The 26284-nt window shown below is 36.5% G+C and overlaps 1 protein-coding gene across 1 annotated transcript; it reads left to right on the forward strand.

Annotated features, from left to right (window-relative positions):
• Positions 1-3129: 3129 nt before the first annotated feature.
• Positions 3130-24436, forward strand: LOC133527878 (nose resistant to fluoxetine protein 6-like). The gene is made up of 13 exons (XM_061865073.1): positions 3130-4543; positions 8104-8243; positions 9995-10176; positions 10826-10971; positions 11828-11942; positions 12945-13119; positions 15506-15672; positions 16191-16376; positions 16724-16897; positions 18786-18939; positions 19741-19927; positions 20616-20758; positions 24143-24436. The coding sequence occupies exons 1-13, from the start codon at positions 4471-4473 to the stop codon at positions 24299-24301; spliced, it is 2001 nt and encodes a 666-aa protein (XP_061721057.1). The 5' UTR covers positions 3130-4470; the 3' UTR covers positions 24302-24436.
• The last annotated feature ends 1848 nt before the right edge of the window (positions 24437-26284 follow it).

The raw sequence follows: 26284 nt of genomic DNA on the forward strand, positions 1-26284 counted from the left end.
AATTGTAAGGGATTCGAACTTAAATAAACATTAGAAATAACATGTTTTGAACATAAATAATTTAATGTAGCTAGTGCTTCAGCTAAGGCTACTAAATGTGACCGAAACCGGTAAAACGTTCCACTTTGTCGCTTGCCATAAGAACTGTCATTTTTTTTAATTAATTAAGAATTTTAAAAATTGAAAATTGTTGCTGTTTTTATTTGTTTTAAGTTGTTGTTGTTCATTAAATACATATATGAGTATATGACACTGCGATTATTTTGAAAACTGTATTTTTTTGTTTCTCTCGAAAATACCTATACGCAATGTAATGATCAGAGATCGGACAAATTAGCGTCATTGCTCGCAATAATGTGGACATAACTCCAAAATTGATTAAAAAAATAATCTTTTTTTTTTCAATTCGAACTGTTTTATGTTTATTTGTGTACAATTAATGGATGTATTTATTAATTAAATAAATAAATAAATAAATAAATAAATAAATAAATAAAATAGAACTTAAAATAAACTTATAAATAAAAATGCTCCCCAGGTCACCTTCATGCATTATGGTACCCAGAAGGCTGGCAGCGTTTATTTAATTTCTTACCTAAGATTTAATTTTGATTCTTTCTTTTCTAGTCAATAAATAATATAATGATTTCTTATAATGTAGATTTATAAAAGAAAATAATCAGTAATTTTTCTAAATTTTCTGATAATTAAATGATTAATTTTTTAATCACTTTTGAGTCATATCCACATTCTTGCGAGCAATGACGCTAATTTGTCCGATCTCTGGTAATGATACATCATACAGATACAGCTTATATTTAACACCTAATTTGTCACTGTGATGTCAAACTGAGATAAATTGAAAAAAACTATTATCTGAAATAACTGAAACTAAAAGTTTGCGTTGATAATTAAAAATAATATTGCAGACTAAAACCATTTTAAAATTATTCGGATCAGTACCCCTAGTGTAAATTTATTCGATAGCGAAACGTGACGTACGCGTTTACGTTAAGTCTCATTTCTGTGGCCCTAGTGAAAAAGGGTTCAAGTCTCTGGTAGTTTAGGTAATTTAGTATGGGATTTTAAACAGCGCGGCAAGCGGGACGTTTTGGAAACTCAAATATCTGGTACGCGTACGTCACGTTCCTCTATCGAATAAATTTACACTACGGGTACTGAACTCATAAAAAGAAACAGAAACTTTTGCGATTTAAAAATGGTAAAATCGTGTTTTGCTTGGATATTTTAGACAAAAACTTTTATGCACGATCTTCGATCAGCACCGGCTTCCGACACGTCGGAAGGGAGGAGCCTAAGCGATATCTCACCGTACAAATCATTCTGCCATTTTTTGCGGGAGGAAACGTGCACACAGTAGCACTTCTCACTTACTACATACAAAATCTAATCTGTAATGACGACACAAATACATACAAAATGACACAAGTCAAAGACAAATCTTGCACACCTCGATCATTGTTTGTGTACGGACGAGTCACAACATGCACCGCCAGAGGCACAGTTGTATTGTACCTATGCTTTAGCACAGGGGAAATAGTATGAATGCCGTCTCCCTTCCCTGTGTTGCTCGAAGTGCACGAACGTTATAAGGAGAAATCATAGTTTGTTCATATGGTTCGTAACACCAAATATATTTTTCGGTTTGACGTAAGGGTATTTCGAAAAGATTTACATCAAACCAAACAAAAAGAGTAAGTAAGTAAGTAAATATTCTTTATTGTGCACCATACAGTTAAAAATAGACAGGAAATGAAAAAATACGTAAAATTTAGGTAACAACAGGCGGTTATCGCTAAGAAGCGATCTCTTCCAGACAACCTTTGGGTAGCAGGAAACTATGAACTTACAACATTGAACGGGTAGTGCTAAAGAGTTTTCTTTATAGGCACAATGGCGACAATAGACTGTTGTTGTTGCGATTGGCTGAAGTGACAAATAACTTTTTGTATGAGAAATTCTTGTGGACAAAACTCTGTTTTCATATGATCCTGCTATACGAAATCAAAATACTATGGGAAAATAACATTTAGCATTTATATAGATGCTTTTTTTAATTTTCTATAGACTCATAACATTAACTTGATTTAGAATATTTTGACAAATCAGGTTTTGAATATAAGCTCCTCACATATAAACCAGTTAAGGCATTCAAAAGTTATGGTGGAATAAAGAAACTCACCTACTTACCAACATGAACGCCGAAAACAATACACACCTTTGTTTGTGCAGCCGTGAAAAAACATGCGAAACTATCCCAATGATGTAACAAATTTAATACGGAAAATGATGACACGTTATTTTTTTTGCGCATCCCAATGCGCGCATAAGACAATGACGCAAATGAAATCAACTAAAAGCCAATTTAAAAATTATATAAGTAGAGCGAATATTTTCGTATTGTAACCGACGGATTGAGACCAAATCGATAAATATATTTTCACGACACCAACTGGTAAAGGCCCTCTTGATTGTTCAAAAACGAATGAGAAAGTTGCATTTTATCCACGTGTGGGGCAAAGTAATCAGGTGCAAATTTTAGTTGTTTCCTTACTGGTAGAATTGACTTATATAATTTTGATTTGGTTGGATTTCGCTTGGCGCGCTGTTTCTAAATCCTATACAAAATGAGACTAAACGCAAACACGTACGTCACGTTTCGATATCGAATAAATGTTCAGTACCCCTAGTGTAAATATTTTCGACAGCGAAACGTGACGTACGCATTTGCGTTAAGTGTCATTTTGTATGAGATTTTTGACTTTCCAAAACGTCCCGCTTGGCGCGCTGTTCAAAAACCCATACAAAATGAGACTAAACGCAAACACGTACGTCACGTTTCGATATCGAATAAATTTACACTAGGGGTTCTGATAACTTTTTAGTATAAGCGCTTATTAGTCTTGGCACTTTACATGAAATGTTTTTGGTGGGATCAATATTCACACGAGCGGTTAAACAACAACTTTGCCCCCTTGTAAAAAAAAAAACTATTGTAGAATGACGCACTACAACTATTGTCGCGATTGAAGGAAATCATTTGTATTGCAAATCACGAGTAAGACACGTGTATATCTCGGTTCAGCTAGGTCCTAGATCTAGCGTTCCGTAAGTCAAAAAAAAGAAAATATTTTATTTAAGTTTCATTATTCTTTCTCCATTTCCAGGACACGAATTAAAAAAAACTCATTTCTTTTGTTTATAAAGATAGTAGTGTGATGAGATGACTTACTAGTCATATGAAGGACCCTGTAGAAAGAAATATTTCATAAAAAATATCTTTGGTAATAATCGATTCCAAAGAGAAAACACCCCCCTTTAACTTTTGAACCACGGGTCCAAAAAATATGAAAAAAGTCGTGAAAGTAAAGCTTAGTAATAACGTTCAATGAAAACTATAGCGAATATGATCGGTTTTTGCAAAGTCTTCCCTTTTAGTACAAACAAAGACGTACAAAGTGCTGCGAAGGTTTATTGCTGAATGTTTATGATGGTTACTAATAGCCCCCGTTCAAGTGTCTCTGACGGATGTGTAACTACGGCCGGTTATCAAGCTATTGCAAGCCTTTCCTTCTTAGTAAGGCAGTGTCTTACCTGAGCGAATAACTTGCGAACGCGAAGCGGCGCGGCGCGGCGCGGGTGAATTCAATCTTTTGATACCTATGGAAGTGTCCTACGTGGGCGATCTCCGAATGCCGTTTTAGTGTTACGTATTTATAAATTAATTTATTTATAACATCAGTACTCGTATACCGTTAAGCAGTCTTACTTAATGAATTCTCGATTGTACAGAATAAAAATAGTAACAAGACGAAATTACTGAGTTTTAGATATTTTTTGACAATGTGACTTTTTTGTATCTAGTTCATTTTATTTTTAGACAATTTGGGAAATGGTATAATTGATAATTCATCAAAACATGATCAAGTCAAGTTTTAGACATTTTGGGAAATGGTAGAATTGAAAATTTATCAAAACGCGATAGAGTCTAAATGAATTATAGTCATATGTGTCAAGTAGGCGTAAGTCATTTCGAACTTTGGACATTATGAGAATAATCTGTTTTGACATTCTGATATTCTAGGAACACGTTATTATGATATTTGGCTGTAACGAACCGGACTCTTCCCGTTGAACTATGAAATTTGACAAGTAATATTTTCTTGCACTACAATTACAGGGAAAATCTCCAAACTATGCTTGTAAAAAAAGTCACATTTGTACGGAACCCTCGATAGGCAAGTCCGACTCGCACTTGTCCGGTTGTTTTTTAATACGAAACATTATTCGAGGAAACTGTATTCACTTAAATATTTAAATGTTTACCTACGTATTCTACGTACCTACGTAATTCTTACGAAACTATATAGAAAAATGACAATAGTCCAAGGGAGCGTCTTATGTGTTTGAGTAGTGTAGTACTCGTATTATTTAAACTAAATAGTAATTATGGACAATATGAAGTTAATAATGTTTTTCTTCCTGGTTCATCAATCATCAGCCGTCATTCATCACTTAAATCGTAAGTTTTTTTAGTCAAGACACGAAACCTGCGCGGTGACCAGAATATTGACTGGACACTGTAAGTTGAACAAACACATGTTTCAAATTGGGAAGAAATAAGACGCGACATGCAGGTTCTGCAAGGAATCAGAGGAGAGTGCAATGCACATTCTCTGCTCCTGTGGACCACTAATGTCAAAAAGAAGTACCTACTTAGGGCGGCACGTATTGCAACCCTATGAGGTACAGAACATTACGGCCCAACGAATCTGGAATTTCCTGGATTCAACGGGCATCAGTAATGAACTTTAAAGGGCTGTCACAATATATCACTACCTGGTCGACGTGGCACTCAAAGGTCCAAAAAACCCCAATAATAATAATAAATAAGTTTTTTTAGCTTATCAAGAGGGAAGAATAGCTTTGTGATCCTAACCGAATGTACGTAAATTTTTGATATTTATGAGGTATTTTTCCGGATCAACTTAAATTATCAAAAGTTAAGCCTCTGTTTAAAAAAGGTGATCGCAGCAATATCAATAATTACAGGCCAATTACATTAGTTTCTGTTTTATCGAAGATAATGGAAAAGGCCATGTGCGTCAGATTAACGGATTTTTTTGACAAACAAAATATATTTCATCCTAATCAGTTTGGTTTCAGAAAGGGTCGCTCAACTGAATTGGCATGTTTCAACTTTATCAAGTATGTAACTGAAGCTATTAATAATAAAGTACCCATTATGTCAATATTTCTAGATCTAAGTAAGGCATTTGATAGTGTAAATCATTATATACTTTTAAGGAAATTGGAAACCTATGGCATAAGGGGTCCTGCGCTTGCATGGTTTAAAACTTATTTAGAAGGTAGAAAGCAACGAACGGAGATCTCAAAAATAGTCAAAATTGGAAACAAACTTGTAAGAAAAAACTTTATTTCCGATTTTCGTGAAAATCTGTGGGGAGTACCACAGGGGAGCAATTTAGGCCCGTTGCTGTTCATAATTTATATTAATGATCTCCCTCAAGCAACCACCCCAGAGTGCATCTTATTTGCAGATGATACGACTGTGATGGTAAAAGGCGATGAAATTTCTTCATATCAAGAAAACATAAATAAGGCTTTAGGTGAAATATGCCAATGGACTAGCCGCAATAATCTCAATATTAACTTAAGTAAAACTCATTTTATTCAATTTCAATCATACAATGCACAAACAAGACAATTAAATGTTATTTGTGATAATATAGAAATAGAGAATTGTTATGACATTAAATTTTTAGGTTTACATATAGACAAAAATTTAAACTGGAAAAATCATGTGGATTTCGTGTGCAAGAAGTTGGACAGTTTCGCATTTGCCATAAAAAAACTTAGAATGACTGTCTCTACTGAAGCTGCTATCACGGCATATCATGGTTATATATCATCATTATTGAACTATGGGCTCTTGCTCTGGGGGAATTCCGTAGACGTAATTAGGGCTTTTATTAGACAAAAAAATGCATTCGTGCTATAGCTAATATTTCAATCACCGAGAGCGCTAGGCCCATCTTTAAAAAACTAAATATTTTACCGCTAACATGTATGTATATAAAAAAAGCATGCCTGTTTGTCAAAAAACATCCTGAACTCTTTAGATGCAGGTCTGATGTTTTTGCAGGTAACCAAAGAGCTCAATATATGGGACTATTGTACCAACCTCCTTGTCGTACTGCGATCTATCGTAAAAATGCATATAATATGTGCATTGTATTGTACAACAACCTTCCTCAAGACATGAGGCAAATGGAATATAAAAAATTTGCATTAGTGATCACTAAATGGCTAAATGAAAATTGTTTTTATAGTATCCAAGAATTTATGAACTTTCAATTGTACAACTAATAACTAACATTACTATTTACATAATTATTGACTGATTTGAATTTATTTTATTTGCATTGTAATTTATTCGTGATTATTGTATTAATTTTAATTTAAGTATTATAGTTAAGAAAATGTTATCTCATTGATAACATTTTCATATTAGTTTGTATAATTTTTGCATGTCGTTCACCGACTGAATACTCTATTACCTAATGTACCTTAACACCCTGTACTGTATGTTGTTTTTTAAGTATTCTGGCAAATAAATTAATTCTGATTCTGATTCTGATTCTGATAAAATTTCCAATTCGGGAGAAAACGATTTCCACTAAGTCAAATCACGTTGAATTTGATGTACATCAGCATAATATATTCTAGGTTTATAGGTTTCACTTTAAAAAAACATAGTTTATAAAGGCTGTCCCAAAAATAACGCAAGATTTGAATTGAATGGAAATCTCATTTTTTTTGTTATAATATTATTTGTTTATATAATCATAAAATACACTAAATAGGGATGTGTGGTATAACACGTCGGGGAAATGGCCTCCACAGCTTTGCTGGCAATTATGGAAGGTAGAGGCAAGGAACAAAATCTCCATATATCAAAAAGTGTCTGACAAAAAACCATAAATAGGTGGCGCTACAGTACCTAGAATACTTGAGAAAAAAATCTAAGCGTAGACAGCGCACTTCACTCCGTCAATAACGCCTAGGTTCTTAGCTACTCTGGAGAGATTTGGAACTATTATTTATAGCTGACAGCTGGACACCGTGAGTTGTGACGTCATCAGAATGTTCAATATCGTTTCGACTTGGGTCACGTGACGTGTGTTAAAAGATATAAATTCAATATTTACAAAAATATGCTCATTAGAGATCCACTAAAGGTAGTTTAACATGTTCTTATAATCCATAAGAATTTATTGGGATACTATTCTGCCCTAAGATTTGTAGATGGAAACAACCCTATTTTCATTAATTATTTAGGTTTTATAATAACAAAACTATTATTTTCCATGACTCGTAGAAAAAATATTGTATACAATAGTGATATAATCAAGCTTTTCAATCTCGAACCTTACTTAGGCCACTCCGCAAGCTTCGTTGCCTAAACACGGTACTCGACTGAAAAGCTCTCTATTATATCACGATTGTATAAATCACTATAATACTGTGTAACTGTCATGGGGATCATCATTCGACGCGCTAGGTATAGTATAGTCTCTGTGGTTAAGAGGCTGTCAACACCCAATGTCCTTGAAATTGATGTTACTTAAACAGTTTTTTAAGAAAGACTATTTGTTTTAGTCAAGTAAGAAAAATATATGTTCATATTAATTATATTTCAAAGACCGTGGTTGTACTCGATACATGATTGAACGAAATCGGCTCGATAGAAAATAATTGCAAAGATTGGTCTTAAAATCACAATTAAACGGTTCTATGTCTTTATTGTTTTGACTTAGGTATGGGTCTGCAATTAAAATCACAATTTCAAAACATTTATATCTAAACCGGTGTTGAGCAAAATATTACACTAATAATCCACTTTTTTTTATTTAAATATTTTTCTTATTATTCCCTTGCCCAGGCCCAGTAACATGCGACAGTGCTATCTCATTTGCTCCGATACAAATAGACAGTGTGCGCGCTTTAGGTATTGACAGCCTCTTAATAATACATTACAATTCTTCATGTTTGTTCCAGTCTTGGAGTACAGTAGAATGCCAGAGCTGTATACAATGGATGACTACGACGTATGTCTTGCTGAACCGGGAGGGAAGTACTGCCTCTTAGTTGCAGAGTTGTATTCCAAGGACCAATCTGAACTCATGCAGATGATACAGGTGAATTTTTTACCCGTGGAACTCTCTAGGTGATTTATACTCTTGCACACTTTTAGTTCTGTTTTCTCAGCTGTTTCTTGTATATTTACTATCAATTTATTTATTAGTACACGGTAGGCTTAACTCCATAACAGCAAAATGGTATTAAGAGATACATACATAAATTACATACTTAGTTAGGTCATAAGTTCTGTCACAAAGGTTTTGACTGATAAAATGTCACACAAATCTTTTGAAATGATTTGAAAGCTTGTTTTATACTAATCAAAACGTAATATAATTCAGTTAACATTTTTAATCGCGTCTTTATTTATTACTTGTTTAATTTGGGATTGTCGTTAGACGCTAATACGCGGTTGGGTTGTAAAAAATTATACTTTACAAAAGGGAGTAGAAATCAGTGTCACATTAATTAAATTTACTTTACGTTATTTTATCACCAGCATTTAGTTCTCCAACAAGTATGTACTTCAGCTAATACCCTTCAAACTTAGAGTACGTTTCAGTGATACGCTGACACGCTAATTTTTGGCTGCCATCCAACGAGTAGGTGTGGTAAAACACGTACAGTTTTGGCAATCCAATACACATGAATAATATATTTTAAGAACGATAAAAGATCTTTTGTTTTATGTAAGATTCAACCATATATATATGAAAAATAAATTAATAAGGATCCAAATCACCTTGAACAGGTCGCGTATTTTTTACATGGTTTTTATAACCATTTTTCCGAATATAGCATAGAATTATGCAAAACTGAGACAGCAAATTACATTAAGTACATTGTAAGTAATTCAGCAATAAATAAGCTTTTAACTCATATATATGAATAATAAGGGACCTGTACCTGCAGCTTTTTTTCAGTCAAAACCTTTGTGACAGAACTTATGACCTGACTAAGTATATATGTTTAACTAAATAATTATAATTATTATTTAATTTAAACATTTAAGAGACACTTGCATTTATGCAATTGTCACTTACGAAAGTTTGCAGTAGGTAGAGTTTTAAGGCGCTATTCAACTTTTCCTCATTTGGCTCATGCCGAATATTATAGGTACATGTTTATATATGGTCGTGAATGTCCGGAATAAATTTAAAAAATAAAATTCTTTTTTTTTGAAGTACCATAAGTATACAAGGTGCCCGTGAGCATTGCGAGAGATTTTAACGGTGAATTCCTGATGGCAACAGAAGCAAAAAAAAATTATATCACTTTTTGTGAAATTCGACAAAAAAAAGTTTTTTTTTGTTTTTTTTCCCCTTTTTTTGAACACTCCAGCTTTTTGAGCTCTTCATTGGATGCGGTCCAGAGGAAGAAGCTGGTACTAGGGTGCACTTGCCCATAGATGAGAACAGTATGACATGTCTGGGCGAGGGCAGGCTGAATGTAAATGAAGTATAAAATAGCATTTCATGTAATGATCGTTATCTATGATCTGGCCACGACAAATACATTGATTTCTATCCACATGGATAAGGCAACGAAAAATACTTACTAGTATATGACGAGTCTATACCCGTCATATACTGAAGCGAAAAACGCCTCTGTCCATATTTCGAGGATATGGAAATTGTGTCATAATTTGTAGGGCATAGAAGCAAAAATACCTCTGTTCATAATATGGACACAGTCGTTTTTGCTTTTATATCCATCATATATGTTTTCTGGGGTTGCCTATAAAAAAATCTCTTTAATTATTATTTTTGGTTAGGATTTCTTCTGTAATACGATATAAATGTTACAGGATTACTCAGAGGACAAAATAAAGCATTATAACCACTCACTGGTACATCGGGCTGTGTGTGTGACAAAAACTTGCAAAGAATTCACGCAGAACAGAAGTATAGAAAATGAAGGGGACCTGAGATCGGCCCTTGAGGAATGTATCGACAGTTATATGTGGAGAGAATATGAATTGAATGCCAGGTAAAGAAATTGTTATCGTGTCATATAGGCATCGGCAGAAGGGTTGAGGTGAATACGAAGGCGCCATTTACTAGATCAAAGGCCAAAGGTATGGCGGCATCGGTCCGAGCGATGGCGCGACAACTTTTGGCCTATGCCCGGTAAGATGGCGCCACATTTTGATATTTAACGACTAACACATATCACTGAAAGAATAAGGATCAAAATATGTTAAAACATTTTCCTTAATATCCAGGAGGGCAAAATGGGGTCTAAATTTGTGTGAAGAAGCGGCAAAAGTTTATCCTCTTATTAAGATGTGGTGATCAACAAATACAAATAATGATTAATAAAAAAGTTATAAATATAAGAGCCTTGGTAGAGAGTACCATTTTGGACCATTTCGCGTTGTAACTCTAAGGCCACGGGGGGGGAATTTTTGCAGAAATCGCAGTGTCTAGTTGACGTGACTGGTGACCGAGGAGCTCGCGGCTTCCTCACACAACGTATCAGCATTGCGATACAACTAGGAAATGCCGCCAGCATCCTTGGTACAATACCTCAAGGGCCTATTTTAGATTTAAGCTAGCTATAGTAATCCTCTGTATCTCGTATGTTGTTATTGTAAATAAAGACCTTTTTAATAATGATCTACATACATATTTTATAGGTTAACCGACATTCATTACTGCAAGAATCATGGCGAGGAAAGACCATACGGTGCTGGAGATTATGCAGTTGCTTGCGTTTATTTGATCCTGATCATACTAAATACCATCGGGACTTCTTACGACGTCCTGAAAGGGTATACAGCAGGTGAAACCGAAGTTTTATAAAAAAAAATATTCTCTTCATCTTTAATAAAGGATTTCTCGTATTGCCGGGAACTATGACATTCGAGATTGAGGATTTAACAACTGGAGACGCCTTGTCTATAATTTTCTGTACATAACAGTCCGCGGATTTTTGCGGGGGAGGGGCACGTCAAATGTATGGCTATTTGTACGTAACGTACAAATAGCCATGTCTGATAAACGTCAGGCCATACAATACATATGACCATTGGCCGAGGTTGCCGACAGAGTTTTGACTTCGGTTGTTATCATGTCTTTATTGGTCTGTGTGTCTTTATGTTAAATACCAGTGACATTGCAGTTAAAGATATCCCTATATTACACCAATTGATTCAATCAAATCAATTATGGGCAATATAGATATATTGACTATGTTTTTTTTTATGTCGGAGGCAAACAAGCATACGGTTCGTCTGATGAGCAAACGCCTAGCCTATGGACGCCTGCAACTACAGATTTGTAACATGCACGTTGCCAACCTTTTAAACGTATACACTCCTTGTATCTTGGAATATACTGTTACAAAAATAAATAATTTACTCAATCCAGTAACACATTGATTTCATATATTTAAAAGGGACATAAAATGACAGCATACATACAAAATAAACTACATGTATTATAAAACTTAAAGTAAACTTATTGATAAAAAATGCTCCCCTGGTAGCTATCATGTGTTATGGTGCCCAGAAGACTGGCAGCGTTACCCCTTTGGATGGCCAGACTTAGTCTCTGGCCGAAGTAGCTGCCAGCCCTCTGGTCACTAGAGGCATCTACATGGTGCTCGGAAATTTCTATATGAATTCAATGGTTTTCAGGAAATCCGTACTTACTGGCATTTTCCGTCCGTAAAAACTGGAGAAAGCTGACAGCACCCAGTGGTAAGGGAACCGACCCGAGGCTCAACAGACTCCAAGTCTTCAATGGGATCAGGTAGGTACAAGATGAAATTTAGGCAAGGGTGGCAAAGTTAGGTAGATGGAGGCAAAGACAAAGAAGGCAGATACCACTATCAGATGGGAATAATAGGTGCGAATGACAGATATAGATTATTAATAACCAATAGCTATAGTACATTAAAGAGTTTCGGTTATTATATGGTCTTCTCTTATCTAATCATAATCAGCTACCTACTTTTTAGTTCAAGCATTATGACTTAAAATATCGGTAGTTTTTGTGTCTTTTTTTATAAAGAAAAAAATCACTAAACGAGATAAACGTTTCATTAAAATTCTTTATATATTAGTCTCTTCTTCTTCCTCGCGTTGTCCCGGCATTTTGCCACGGCTCATGGGAGCCTGGGGTCCGCTTGACAACTAATCCCAAGATTTGGCGTAGGCACTAGTTTTTACGAAAGCGAATGCCATCTGACCTTCCAACCCAGTAGGATAAACTAGGCCTTGTTGGGATTAGTCCGGTTTCCTCACGATGTTTTCCTTCACCGAAAAGCGACTGGTAAATATCAAATGATATTTCGTACGTAAGTTCCGAAAAACGCATTGGTACGAGCCAGGGTTTGAACCCGCGACCTCCGGATTGCAAGTCGTACGCTCTTACCGCTAGGCCACCAGCGCTTATAAAATTCTTTATATATTAGTATGTTTATTTATTTATAATCATTATTTATTATTGAGATGTTGCGTTCTTCTCTTCATCAGCAGTTCCACTTTGATAAAACAACGCAACCTTATACCCAATAGTGAGGTTGCATCGTTTCATCACAGAGCTCCTATAGCCTTCTTCTGTGTTCATCATCAGATCAGCTCGATGGTACCATAATATTACGACAATGCAACCCAACTTACATATCGAATGATGGGAAGTACCTAAGTCTAATTTAGCTTGCAAGATTTGACCCAAACATACATAAAAATTGCCTAAGGTAAGTTATACCCGTACAAGTTGCTCGTTTGTGCAATAACATATACTTATTTTTTTGAGAAGCTCCCACAATATCTCATACTTAGATCCCATCATCAGTTTTCTTAAACTAGTATGTATTTGTATACCATTTGTTGGCAGAACTTTGACAACGTTTTGCGTGTATTTGGGGCACGTTGCTGTGATGTGCTGTGCCTCGTACCTCAAGAATCCTTACTACATGGAAACGGTAACATCAATTCAATTTCAAATCCCCATGAAATAAAACAGTTTATATCATATCACGCTCATGGCGGGCGATTTTCAAATTTCGAGCGCTCGATTTCGTCACTTGGAAATCTGTGGAAAACAGCTAAATCATGGACGATTGTTGAAAACTTTGGCCAATGCTCATATTTATTGTATGTACTGACGTTTATCTGACATGACTTTACGTACAAATAGCCATACATTTGACGTGCCTCTCCCCCGCAAAAACCGGCAGACTGTTTTGTACAGAAAGTTACAGAAAGGCGTCTCCAGTTTTTTTTTTTACTAACGTCCAATGAGCGAAATAATATTTCTGAAATACGAGCGATAGAAGATGTACCACTCGTTTTCAATTTTATTGTATTCTAGATATATTATTAAAGGGTGAAACGCGAAATAGAGCGATAGAAATAAAAAAATCGCCCCCATGGTCATCGAAAATAGATTGAGAAAAGCATTAATGGCTATCATAATTGAATCCCATCGAAAACATTACATACCCCTCTGGGTTTGTTATATCCATGGGTGACGTTAATCGCTTACTATCAGGCAATTTATAGGCTTGTTTGCCTCCTATACAAGATGTAACAAAATAATGGGGATTCATTTAAGCATATTCGATATCGTGGTTTGATGAGGAAAAAGTAGAAGAAAACATTTTTTGACGTTAAAAATTTTCGCCCTTTGTATGGAGAATTGGCAGACTTCAACGACCTACCCCATAGATTTTTTATTTTGCATCAAATAAATATCCTTTTATTTTCCTAATCATAACACGATACCCTCTATTTTTGTTATAGTATATAAGGTATATACTAAAAACAAAACATACAGTCATGTAAAAAGTCTCGCAACGCAGATCTATTACAACATTTTTTGATATATAATGAACCAAGTCGGTATTTAAGTTAGTACTAGGTTGTACTGGGGCCTGTCCACAGAAGTCGATTTCTACCGAGTTGCAAATTTTAAAACCGTGTTTACCGTGTCAATATTAAATACTTATCTTTATTTTTATATATTTAAAATGGGGCTATTCGGTAAAATTTTTGGAACAAAATATAAATAACTCCATAATTATAAAATAATAAATAAAAATAAAAATGTTCATTGAGTTAGCACAAACAAACGTGATTTTGACTGGGCTGGTGCCTCTTTTTAAGCGTACATAACACTTGTGTCAAGAGACACCGCTCTCCCGTAGGTGGTAACAGAATTAGGTACAATAGCTATATAATTATAGTATATCATTATTCATTCATAACCGTTTTATATTTTTAATAAATAAAATTCTTCCTTCTCCGTAATTGTATGTAGGGTTTACACAAGTTTGAATTATTAACACAACTATAATTGAACTACTGCCAACTGCACTACGGAGGCTTACCAGAAGTGTGCGAATCTTTCATTCCTTTCCTCAATGCTTAAACGCCTTTGGGTGGCGTATAGCAAATAGCAATATTTACCCGTTGTTGTTCTATTTTAACAGGCTCTGCCGACGTAGCCACCAAGGTGACAATCGATATTGCTACGACAACGAAACGCTCTGTATGTCTCTATCACTCTTCCATATTAGTGCGACAGTGACAGTTGCGTTTCGAATAGTTTCGATCGCTAGTATGGAGCGTAAGCGATTTGCATGTTGGCTACGCGACCTGGAGTCTCAAATAATATTGAGAATTCTAAACCAATTTTTATCATGCAGAAACGTCTGCGAGCGATAGTTTTTTTTTATATTATAGTCTACATTTATTTATTAAAGGAAAAATTGATAATCCGTAGCCCAGTTGGCAGAGACCCTTATTCCAATGGTCGCAAGTTCGAGTCATGTCGGAGATGGTAAATTTAATAATTTTTCCTTAGATATAAAAATTTGTGATATCGCTCGCAGACGATTCCCATGAATGTGCACTATTAGGTATATACATTTTAAAAAGTCTGCGACGAACGAAACCTTAATATGTATGAGTAAAACGAGGTTCAATTGCACTGATTTTCCAACAATACCACACTCTAGATTTTTTAAGCACGTGTGTGAAATCCTCGGCGTCATTGAGACTATTACTAACATTAAATTAGATTATATATTGTTAGATGAAGATCTACGTTTCTATCACTAACAATAATTCTTCTTTTACAAATAGCCCCGTGGTTCTCAATTAGCCTCATTTTATGATACGTACATATAATGATTTGGTCATCGTATCAACCAGATTTGACTGAAAACTGTTTTGACGGTTATCATGTAATGACCAACATTTCTTCAAAACTATTAATATTCGCTAAACTTCACATGAGGGTCGGTAACTTTTTAGATCTATTATTGATCATTGGCCTTCGTTTTATCCTTGTATAATTTGTTCCAGTCTTATGAGGAATTTTCAAAATATATCCTGTTCAACGGAACACTGGTGGTGTACACGTTCTTCGTGATGGCAGGCTTCATGCTGGCGTTCAACATGGAGCTGAAAGCTGAGAAGCACCGTTTGAGCTTATGGGATTGGCCTAAAGGCATGCTGTTGCGGTGGCTGAGGTGAGGTGTGAGGTGTCCTTTCAAGACCTCTCTATATGTCAACTACGGACTGATTGAAGAGTTTAATACATGAAGCTGATAACGTTTTACTATAAAATCAACAAAAACTTTGGGGGGTTCAGGGCTAGAGAATAAAATTATGCCACTCCCCTTGGTTTTAAACCAAATAAAAAAAAATGCCTACCTGATGAACTAGCCGAAACATTTATTATTATTATCATATTATTGTTGTATAATCGCATCTTTTAAGAGAGTTTGTTCTACTATAGGTACTTCTTCTCTTTATTACTTTTCTTCTTTATCCGTCTGCTAAAATGTCTTTAAAGAAGATGTAGTATTTTATTTCATCTGCGTTCAATTTAGGTAGCCTTTTCCTCAATACAATTTTTCCACTTTCTCGTTTGTCTTTGGATTTTCCGTTCAGTCGCATTAGGCAACCTTTATTAGTTTCCCCATTTTTTCATCTTTCCCCACATTGACTCGGTTCCTTCTTTTTAAAATGATTTTCTTCGCTTTAGACTGACGCCCACGTTGGCCCTGGTCATGTTCACTGTGATGACAATAAATCGACACCTGGGAGACGGACCACAATGGGACCTGATCGTGACTAGCGAGGCGGACGCCTGCAGCCAGTATTGGTGGGCACACTTGCTCTACGTCAACAACTACATCTACGGCGACTCGCATTGCTTCCCGCAGAGCTGGTGAGTGGCCCCGTGATGATGTATAATCATGCGAGTTCTCAAATTCACTACCGACTCAAGTCCACTATTTAGCTATTTTGCAGTTATTCGGTAATGCACTCGATATCCAAACTGACCGATGGTAAACTACCTACAAACATAAAATTTAGTTGTTCTTTGCTGAAGGAAAATACCGCGAAAAGAACCAATTTATTCCAAATAAATGTGTTCATGTTTAGGAAAAGTTAGGATTAGGCTGCCAAAGCCAACTTTGGATAGTTTGGTTCCTTTACGATACCTATTTTTTTAAGAAAAGGAAGATGAAGATCGATCGTATAGTCAGTCAGTCTTCAACAGACTTTTTTCAGGTACCTGGCAGCAGACACGCAGCTATACGGTCTGGGTCTACTCATGTGCATCCTGTTCCGGAAGCCTCGATCGCAGGTGCCAGCACTTGCTGTAATGCTAGTCGTCGCCCTGGCCATCCCCGCTGCGCTCGTCTACTTCCAGGACTTGGGAGCCGTAGTCTATCAGTCTCCAGAGTAAGATTTTTATTCAATTTTTCATTTTACTAAAAATCGTGTGTGTTACAACTACAGCAATTATTGTTAAATTGCGTTGCTGTCGTTGCGTTCTGCCGCCAGAGGCAGCATGAGCACAAACCATAAATCATAAAGTAACTTACATATACTATGCATTAAACAGTTTCTGACCAGTTTTCACCTTGGAGGATTTAACAACTTGAGACGCTTCGTCTGCAATTTTCTATACATAACAATCTGCCGATTTTTGCGGGGAAGAGACACGTCAAATGTATGGCTATTTGTATGTAACGTACATATAGCCATGTCAGATGAACGTCAGTCCATACAATACATATGACCATTGGCCGAGGTTTTCGGGGTAAGTTCATAAAGGCGACTCCAGTTGTGAAATCCTGCAAGGTTTTCAAAGATTAATTGTTACGAATAAATATATGACATTCAAGCATCAAGTCGGTTTGTTTTCAGTTTGTGCTAGTGGCGCTCCAGTTGAAACCGTAGTAATATACTTAAGATTTAATTTTAAGTTATTACAGTCAAGTTCATAAATATGTGTACATTTCTTCACGTTAATCCTTTGTGATAAGATGAAAAAATGTATACATATTTATAAACTCAACTGTACTATAATAATATAATTTTTTAGTTTAAGAAAAACTAAAACTAACACTTTATGGACCAAGGTCTGAAATAAATGTTTTTTTTTAATTATATTTATTATGACATTTCCTATTACTTAGTCACCAATTTTATTAGGGTTTAGCGTCAACTCTTCAGCAATAACACTGCTACTAAATAGTAATACAATCGGCACCCTAAGGTCACTTTTATTTTGAATACATAGTATTTATCTATTAAAATAAAAGTGACCTTAGGGTGGCATACACCATTTGCAAAAATATAATGAGCAAGTTCTAAAAAGTCGTCACAACCATATCTTGGAACTTTAAACAGATTATCTTTATACCCTCGGCGATCGATCGTAAGAAAGATGAAGTGAAGTTTCATTTTGTATTTACTGTGCATAGGGTTTGCACGACGGATCCGAAATGTATCGGAAGATCCGCGGAACCGGATCCAGATCCGGATAATTCCAAACATTTCGGATCCAGATTGCAAACCTGTGCATAAAAATATAGAAATATAAAATAAAATAAAACTCATTTATTTCAGACCTTGATGGTTCATACAATGTTAGTAGGTATAATCGTAAAGAATCGTAAGATCAGGCAGATCGAGATATTCCTAGGCATAATGTGAAACGTGAAAATCTTTATCTCGTTCCTTGAAGTCGACGGAGCCCCGCTAAGCGGGGCTCCTATTTCTAGAGTTTGCATCTGAAGCAACCTAACGAAGTTATCCTACATATCTATTGGTTTAATGTGACTACCGTCAAAACATTACACACAGGAACATTACGATCTGTCTTGTCTTAAGATCGCTCGCCGAGGGTATAAAGATAATCTCTGTTCAACGTTCCAAGATATGTTTGTGACGAATTTTTACAACTTGCTCATTATATTTTTGTTGCGCGGAAGATGACAAAGATAGACTAAGTTTTCGTTTGTGTTTTGCTAAATCCATTCTCACGAATGTTTTATTTTGACGAACGGTCTGGGCAGTGACTAAGTGACCCTGCCTATGAAGCCGATGGTCCCGGGTTCAAATCCTGGTAAGGGCATTTATTTGTGTGATGAACACATATATTTGTTCCTGAGTCATGGGTGTTTTCTATGTATTTAATTATTTATAAATATCTATATATTATATATATCGTTGTCTAAGTACTCACAACACAAGCCTTAATGCGCTTATTGTGGGACTTAGTCAATTAGTGTAATAATATCCTATATTATTTAATTTATTTATTTAAATGGTGTAATTGCAGAAGTTTGCGTACTTTTTACCACTCTGATGACCCATACCGTCTCATCTACATACGTGGACATACCAACATCGCGACGTACGTGCTGGGCGTTGCTGGAGGGCTGCTAACTTACTATTGGTTCAAGAATGAAAAAAGAGTTTCTCAACGTCTGCAGGTCAGTCTTTGTGTTTTGTTTTCATCCCTCGCGGACTCGAGTCGTTTTTAGAGTTCCGTACCCAAAGGGTAAAACGGGACCCTATTACTAAGACTCCGCTCTCCGTCCGTCCGTCCGTCCGTCTGTCACCGGCTGTATCTCATGAACCGTGAGTTGCCGCTATAACAACAAATACTAAAAAGTACGAACCCCTCGGTGGACGAGTCCGGCTCGCACTTGTCCGGTTTTTTAGGATACCTCCCAAACAAAATATTTTTTACTTTATTAAATTGTTCGCTTTAACCCAATGGTGTAGCTATCGTTATTGGAGATAGTTGGATATGTTTTCCAAAACGAAGGGATGGCCAACCACCATTTTTGATAACATAAATAATTTCAGAAATAATCGCACCGAAAGAAAAATAATGCCCCCCTCTAACTTTTGAACCATGGATCCAAAAAATATGAAAAATTCGTAATACAAAAGCTTAATAAATACTTTCAATGAACACTATAGCGAACATGATCGGTACAGCCGTTTTTGAGTTATTGCAAAATGTCTTCTCTTCTTAGTTTAAAGACGTACAAAGCACTGCGAATGGTAAGTTGGTAACTACGAAAACGCAACGACGTCGGACGATTTTTTGCAGATACCAATACCGTAATAGTCTCTCGAGAAAATTTGTCCATATACTAGCAAACATCCAGACAAACTTATTATACTACTTAGGCATCGCCTGCTAATTTACCATTGACCTCATCGTCACCTACAGAATTTAAAAAAAGACTGTAATCAACCAAGCTTTTTCTTACAATTTTTAGAAGTACGCATGGATAGTGTGGCTGTCATTACCGCTCTGCGTCGGCACGGTGTTGTCAGGAGGCCTCTTCTACATGGACTACTTCGAGCCCTCGACCCTTGTAAAGGTGCTCTACGCCGCCGTCCACAAACCCTTCTTCCAGCTCTGCTCGCTCATTATTATCATTGGCTGCATCTTTAAGGTTGAGAGTAAGTAAAGTTCCTAATCAGTAAAACATATGTTTCGAAATAGGTTCAATCCTGTCTTTCCAGTTTCTTATTTAGTCAGCTTCTGGGTAGATCATGTTTTTATTAAGTTGGATTCGGAATGAGTCAGTTTCTAAACATGTCGCATATTATATTCAGCAAATTTTTATTTAGTCTTTTTCTGGGGAGGTATGATTCTGAGTAGGTTAGGGAGTTTTTTCGTGGTAAGTTAGATTGGAACAAGGACAAATTCAAATGAGAAACGTTTCTTTAGAAACCAAATTCTAACCAAGTAAGTATGTTTCTTTATCATGACTGAATCTAATTAGAAGGAATTCATAATAAGTATGTGTCTTAATTCATTTTTTTCTACATTAGATGACTTCTGTGAAAGTCAAGTACAGCTGGCTAGAAAGTATGATAATACTTGTCATATAACAATTAATTGACGAGGTAAAGCCGTAAAGTATCGGTTTGTACAGTCACGTCTGAAAACATCGATACGATCGAAGTGCCAAAAATATGTAAGTATACACGACCTTATGGCCTATATATTAGGGTAGTGTGTACATATTTTTGGGACTTTGTCCGTATCGATATTTTTAGACGTGACTGTACGATATTATGAAAAAAGCATCGTAAGTACATATTATATAGATATATGTTCCATGACTTGTTCCACTTGTTCCAGACGTGTACCGTGGCATCCTGGAATGGCGCGGCTTCTCGTGGACGGCTCGCGTATCGTACTCAGGCTTTCTTCTACATACGATATTCCAACGCGACCTGGTGGGCTTACAGAGGCTGCCAACTAACATGTCTCTCTTCCATATAGTACGTATTTACTTCACAGCAAGGCTCGGAACCGGTATTTAAAATACCGGTAAATACCGGTTTATTTCGGTTTTCATCCGAACTTTTATAAGAACGCGAACGTTTTAAGAGCTTTATTGTAACCTAAAAAGCCGGTTTATTCGACGAGCGACGAAAAGGCCAGTTGGCCTGGTATTGTGCCCCGTAAACATAGACACCGACATAGGAAGAAACCGGTTTTTATTGTTCTAAACCGGTAAATTCGACTAGACTGTTCTCATAAAAACCGGTTTAAAAATAACGGTTTTTCGAGCGAAACCGAAATTAAAACGTCTTGCGTCAAGTACATGATAACGGTTTGGAAATGTAACCGGTTTCCGAGCCTTGCTTCACAGGTATTATTTATTATTCGGTCCATGGCTCGTACCTAGGACTAAAAAGTAGGAAAAGGCATGCGGATTCCTTCTGCACATCCTATTCCAACATGACTTGGTTGGCTTGTAAATGCTGTAGCTACTTCATATTTGGTCCATAACTCCATGACTTGTTAAACTTGTAGGAAGACTAACTGTAAAGCGCGTATCCGGGTTTCTTCAGCATACGTTTCTTCTTCGTTCTTCGTATTCGCGGGCTGGGTTTCCGCAACTCGACGTCGCAATTCGCGCCTATTTTGCGTGATGGTGGGTTGACGGCACTACTCCTGCCAACCCAACTCTACCAGGAAGCCTAGCAGACCCTTGATGTTGCCGACGACTTCTGGGAGAGACCCCGGGGAACCGAGGTATTGTGCCCGGTATTCTGCGACCCCTGGGCATTCAAGAATGACGTGGGCGGCTGTCTCCTCCTCCTCCATGCACGCTCTGCAGAGGGGGCTATCTGTAACACGTAGGGTTAGTAGGTGTTTGTTTAGTGGGGCGTGGCCGGTTATGGCCCCAGTCAAAAGCCGGAGCTGTGGCCTCTTCAGCTGTCTCAGCCTCCTCGACAAAGCATACGTTTATTTATTTAATAAAATAATAATAATATTCGAAACAGGCTGTATCCCAATTGTGAAACGATTGAAACGAGTATGGCAAGGTGTTGCAAACTATTGCTAAGGCTTTACCGTCTTTCACAATCAATGGAGCTATACGTTTAATTGACTACACATTTTGATGTAAACAGAAATGTCGTACATACATGGACACTAAGGCTGTATTTCCACCTGAGATGTACGGGAATGAGAAACGAGAGAAGTGTTTGTTAAGAATCATATAAGATCCAAAAGGTCACCGTAGCAGTGGGGTGACACTTGACCTTTCGGGCGCTCTTGGCTCAGCATTGCTCCGAGCAATTATTAGGGTAGGCAAAACTTGACGTTCCTTTGCGTGCACAACCACAGATAAAATAATAACTTAAATTTTGAGAACCCTAAATAGCCGAAAGGGGTAGTGCCATACATTATAAAGGGACAAACTGATTCGTCCCTGAATCGCTGTCAAACTTCGGTTTTGTAGGAAGTGTCATTTCTGTACCGTAGTACTATTAATACTATTATTTATTTATTAGCCCACTTGCTGAGGCCATGTCGATAAAGTCTTATCGATAAACTAAGTTTAAACTACTTAAACGAACAGAAAAAGCTATTACTCTTTATCGTGGTTATCAGGTTACGGTTTTATCGTCATGACACAGCAAAGAAAGTTTAGATTTTTAATTATAATACATATTTAAACACCTCGTAACATATGTGTTCCGAAAATAATTGAGTTATTTTATTATATTATAAAATATTCTTTTTCCATTAGCATTTCTACTATGTTTATTTTTAGTGATGATATCTAAAATTCAATTAATCTCTTTTCCGTTCCGCTGTGTAGCGCTTATCGATAAATATCATGATTAAAATAGAATCTACCAATCCACATCTCTAAAAACCTACACATATACATTTTTGCGCACACATACACAGCCGTCAAAATGGGTACGACTTGGATTTGAAGTTCATCTTGTATGGTTGTCCTTCTTTGACAAAGGGCATTTTTACCAGAGCAAGGAGAGAGAAGTGACACTAGTTGACTACGCCGTCAAAGAGAACAGACGACGTTAGGGCTTTGACCAACAGAGTCACTTCATTTACCTATCCTCGCTCAGCGCAGCTCTCATGGACAGTTAAATATTCTATTGTTTCTTAACGAAAACATTCCCTCTTTACGCATCCTCAAACATATATTGTGGAAACGCAGACTAAAATGGTATTTTTACTATACTGTGTCCGCTCTGTGTCTATAAGTAGGTACTGTACTTTAATAGTCGACTTTATGAGACTGCTAGTTTAACAGTCCAGACGCGGTTTATTTAGTATAAATTTTATTTTGACACTTGGAGAGACTTTACACCTCCAAATTTTATTAGTATTAGTACTCTGACATTGGGGACCTTTTACATCTCCAGATTTAATGTGTTTTTAACAATAGAGACTATACATCTCTATAGTATTGTAGTAATTATTTATTTTAAGATTATTATAATGTAATGCTTACCCAGGTATTAGCTGGTCTTTATAAATGTTGTTATGTATTTTTCATGTCACTATATGATGTTACAATAAATGTTGTATTGACTTGTAAAAGAGCCCTTGAGGCCTACTTGCAGAATAAATTTTTGAATTTTGAATTTTGAGCACCGAGTATACCCCAGGGGCTTAAGAGGAAATATTAGTGCTCATGCATTTATCCATACAAACGTTCTCGACATTTTCTTCTCTAGATTTTGGCCGTAGATTAAATTTTATTTTTATATGAGTTCAATATTACCTGTATCTGTACGTTTTGCTTTTTGATATTCATGTTTTTATAGGAACTCGGTTACTTCAAACAGCGCTAATAACGGCCATATAAATTCGCCGTAAACACTGTAAACAGACGCCTAGCATACAAAATCGGCAACAATAAACGCAAAAATCAAAACGGTCAGACAGACAATTTCTTTCTCATGCCGTTCCCAAAATTTCGTTACGATTGGTTAACTTTTGGAGGAGGAAAATGTCGAGAACGAAACCGCGATTTCTGAGAGGATTTTTGTACGGAGAGTTATCCTGTTTTAGGAGCCGCCCGGGCCATGGAGATATTTACCTAAAATTCTCAAATCTGAGGGCTCAGCTTGTATTTCCTCGTAAACTCAAATTTTACAAGCATGAGAAGTGAAAACCCCCTTTTAGGGTTCCGTACCCAAAGGGTTAAAACGGGACTCTAACTAAGAATCTACTCTCCGTCTGTCTCGTGAACCGTGATAGCTAGACAGTTGTAATTTTCACAGATGATGTATTTCTATTGCCGCTATAACAAATACTAAAAAGTACGGAACCCTCGGTGGGTGAGTCTGAACGCAATTGTGGCTTTTTTTCATATAATTATAACACTTTTTCAGGCAACAGTGCTGTCAGCGACCATTTTCTTCGCGTTGACGGTAGGGGCACTCCTGTTCGTGACAGTGGAGTCTCCTATAGCTACAATCATTAAGGTCATACTAATGCCAAGGAAGGACGATAGCTCGGAAAATGCTGTTAGTGTTACTACCAAAGTCTAGGTTAAGGTTCCGTAGGTTCAGAGCGGAATTTTAGAAAAATCGCACCGCTTTTTTAAGATAACAATACGGTTGTCAAAAATGTCATTAGTAATGGTAATCTAGAGGATTTTCTCTAAGGACTTCAGCGATTCGGATCCTTGAACCGCACGTGCTACTACCTGCATAAAAATGGTCCGGTCACTTTAACCGGTTATTGAATTACAACTCCTGTAAGAATTGTAATAAGATTTGAAATAAAGAAATGGAAAAATAAATTGCGATTTCTTGTGTGGTCCCTCTACGGTTACTTACTGCCGGCGAGCCGGACGCTACCATGTCTAAAATGTGTCCCCGAGATGCGTAACAAAGGCGCGCTTATCGGAGAGCGCACCTATACTGTTTTTTTCCAAATTCCAAGTTATTCATTTGTTAAACATAGGTATGTACAACAGTAGGTCTTAAATGTATAATTAAGTATCACTACGCTTCGCCACATGGCATACAAATAGCTACAGAGGACATGACAGTTGTGTTCCTGCCGGTAAGGTTGCCAGAGCTCAACGAGGGGGGGGCGGCGGATTTGCCGTCGGCAACGCGCATGTAACTCCTCTGGAGTTGCAGGCGTACATAGGCTACGGAGACTGCTTACCATCAGACGGGCCGTATGCTTGTTTGCCACCGACGTAGTATAAAAAAAATTACAAACTAAATCTATGACAAATAATGAAATATACACAATAAATTAAATGGTGATAAAATTTCCTGAGTCTGACAAAAATCTTGTATTGAGTTACGCTTTAGTTATTAAGAAATCATACAACATTTTTTTAAATATCTTGAAATCATTAATTTTTTTGCTAGTAATGCTGTTTTACATGACCTAGAGTTTATTCTATATTATTGGCGATAACTATTGAAATAGGAGAACTGGTTAGGGTAATACTAATGTAATTTTAGAGCGTTAGACGAGCCCGCGCTTAGGTGCCTAGTTTTGCAGGTAGTGGCACGTGCGGTTTTACTTAACAATAGACAAAGGATTAGCCGTTCGGGGTTATTCCCACTAGTTACCACTAAGTTGTTACCAGTGGTAAATACTGGGAATTTTTTTCCCACCTTTTACTGGTAACTACTGAGTAAAAAAATTCCCACCTTTTACCAGTGGTAACTATAAAAAAATCAAATATAATGGTAACCAAATCAAGTTGGTGGTAACTAGTGGGATTTTTTCCTAGTGGGAATAACCCGTCGTTCGGGACCAGCTACAAATCGAACGACTATGTCTGTCACAACCTAATTATTCTACTTATAGAGTCAAATATTTATTATATTTTTAGTTAAATTAGAGAATGGAATAATACTTTTGATGCTGATTGTACCGTAAACGCTAATTACATCCACACTTCCCGATGTCGGCCCCGAAATCAGTCACTATTTTGGGCCAGGGATCTTTCTCTTTTACTCTCACTAAGACGTAATTAGAGTGACAGAGAAAAATGCCCGCAATTGACGAATTTCGATTTTCCCGGTAGCCGCCCTGATAAGGTAGAAGTACTAGTGCTCGACGCTGCACTAGTACTCGACATGGGCACTTTATGTCAAAGTGACAAGGAAGTTCGAATACAGAAACATCTTAGCTGTTCAAATTTAACATATATTTCCATGAAATAAAGTGCCCATGTCGGTGACTAGTGCAGCTAATCGTTTTCGTTTCACGGAATATCAGCATATCGTTACATCGTTGACAATACATATTTGAAATGTAAAAACTACTTAATCTCTAATTGCCATAAATAAATGTTCAACATTTGATATTTTTGCATACAAACCATTTTTTTACATTTCAAATATTGCAAACGATGTGCTGATATTTGGAGAAATGGAAAAATATTATTTCTCGGGCCCGAAATCGGGTCTCATATCAGGCCTGATAAAGTGTGGATGTAATTGGCACTTAATACCTATTTCCTCTTCTGTATCAAGATAACTTTTATGGTTGGACATTGC

Source organism: Cydia pomonella, chromosome 18, assembly GCF_033807575.1.
Source record: "Cydia pomonella isolate Wapato2018A chromosome 18, ilCydPomo1, whole genome shotgun sequence".
Lineage (NCBI taxonomy): Eukaryota > Metazoa > Arthropoda > Insecta > Lepidoptera > Tortricidae > Cydia > Cydia pomonella.

Coding starts and splice junctions, on each gene's coding strand:
- LOC133527878 (XM_061865073.1), top strand. CDS start 4,471: ATGGACAATATGAAGTTAATAATGTTTTTCTTCCTGGTTCATCAATCA. Junction 10,177..10,825: donor GAATATGAATTGAATGCCAG/GTAAAGAAATTG, acceptor CATATTTTATAG/GTTAACCGACATTCATTACT. Junction 16,377..16,723: donor CATTGCTTCCCGCAGAGCTG/GTGAGTGGCCCC, acceptor GACTTTTTTCAG/GTACCTGGCAGCAGACACGC.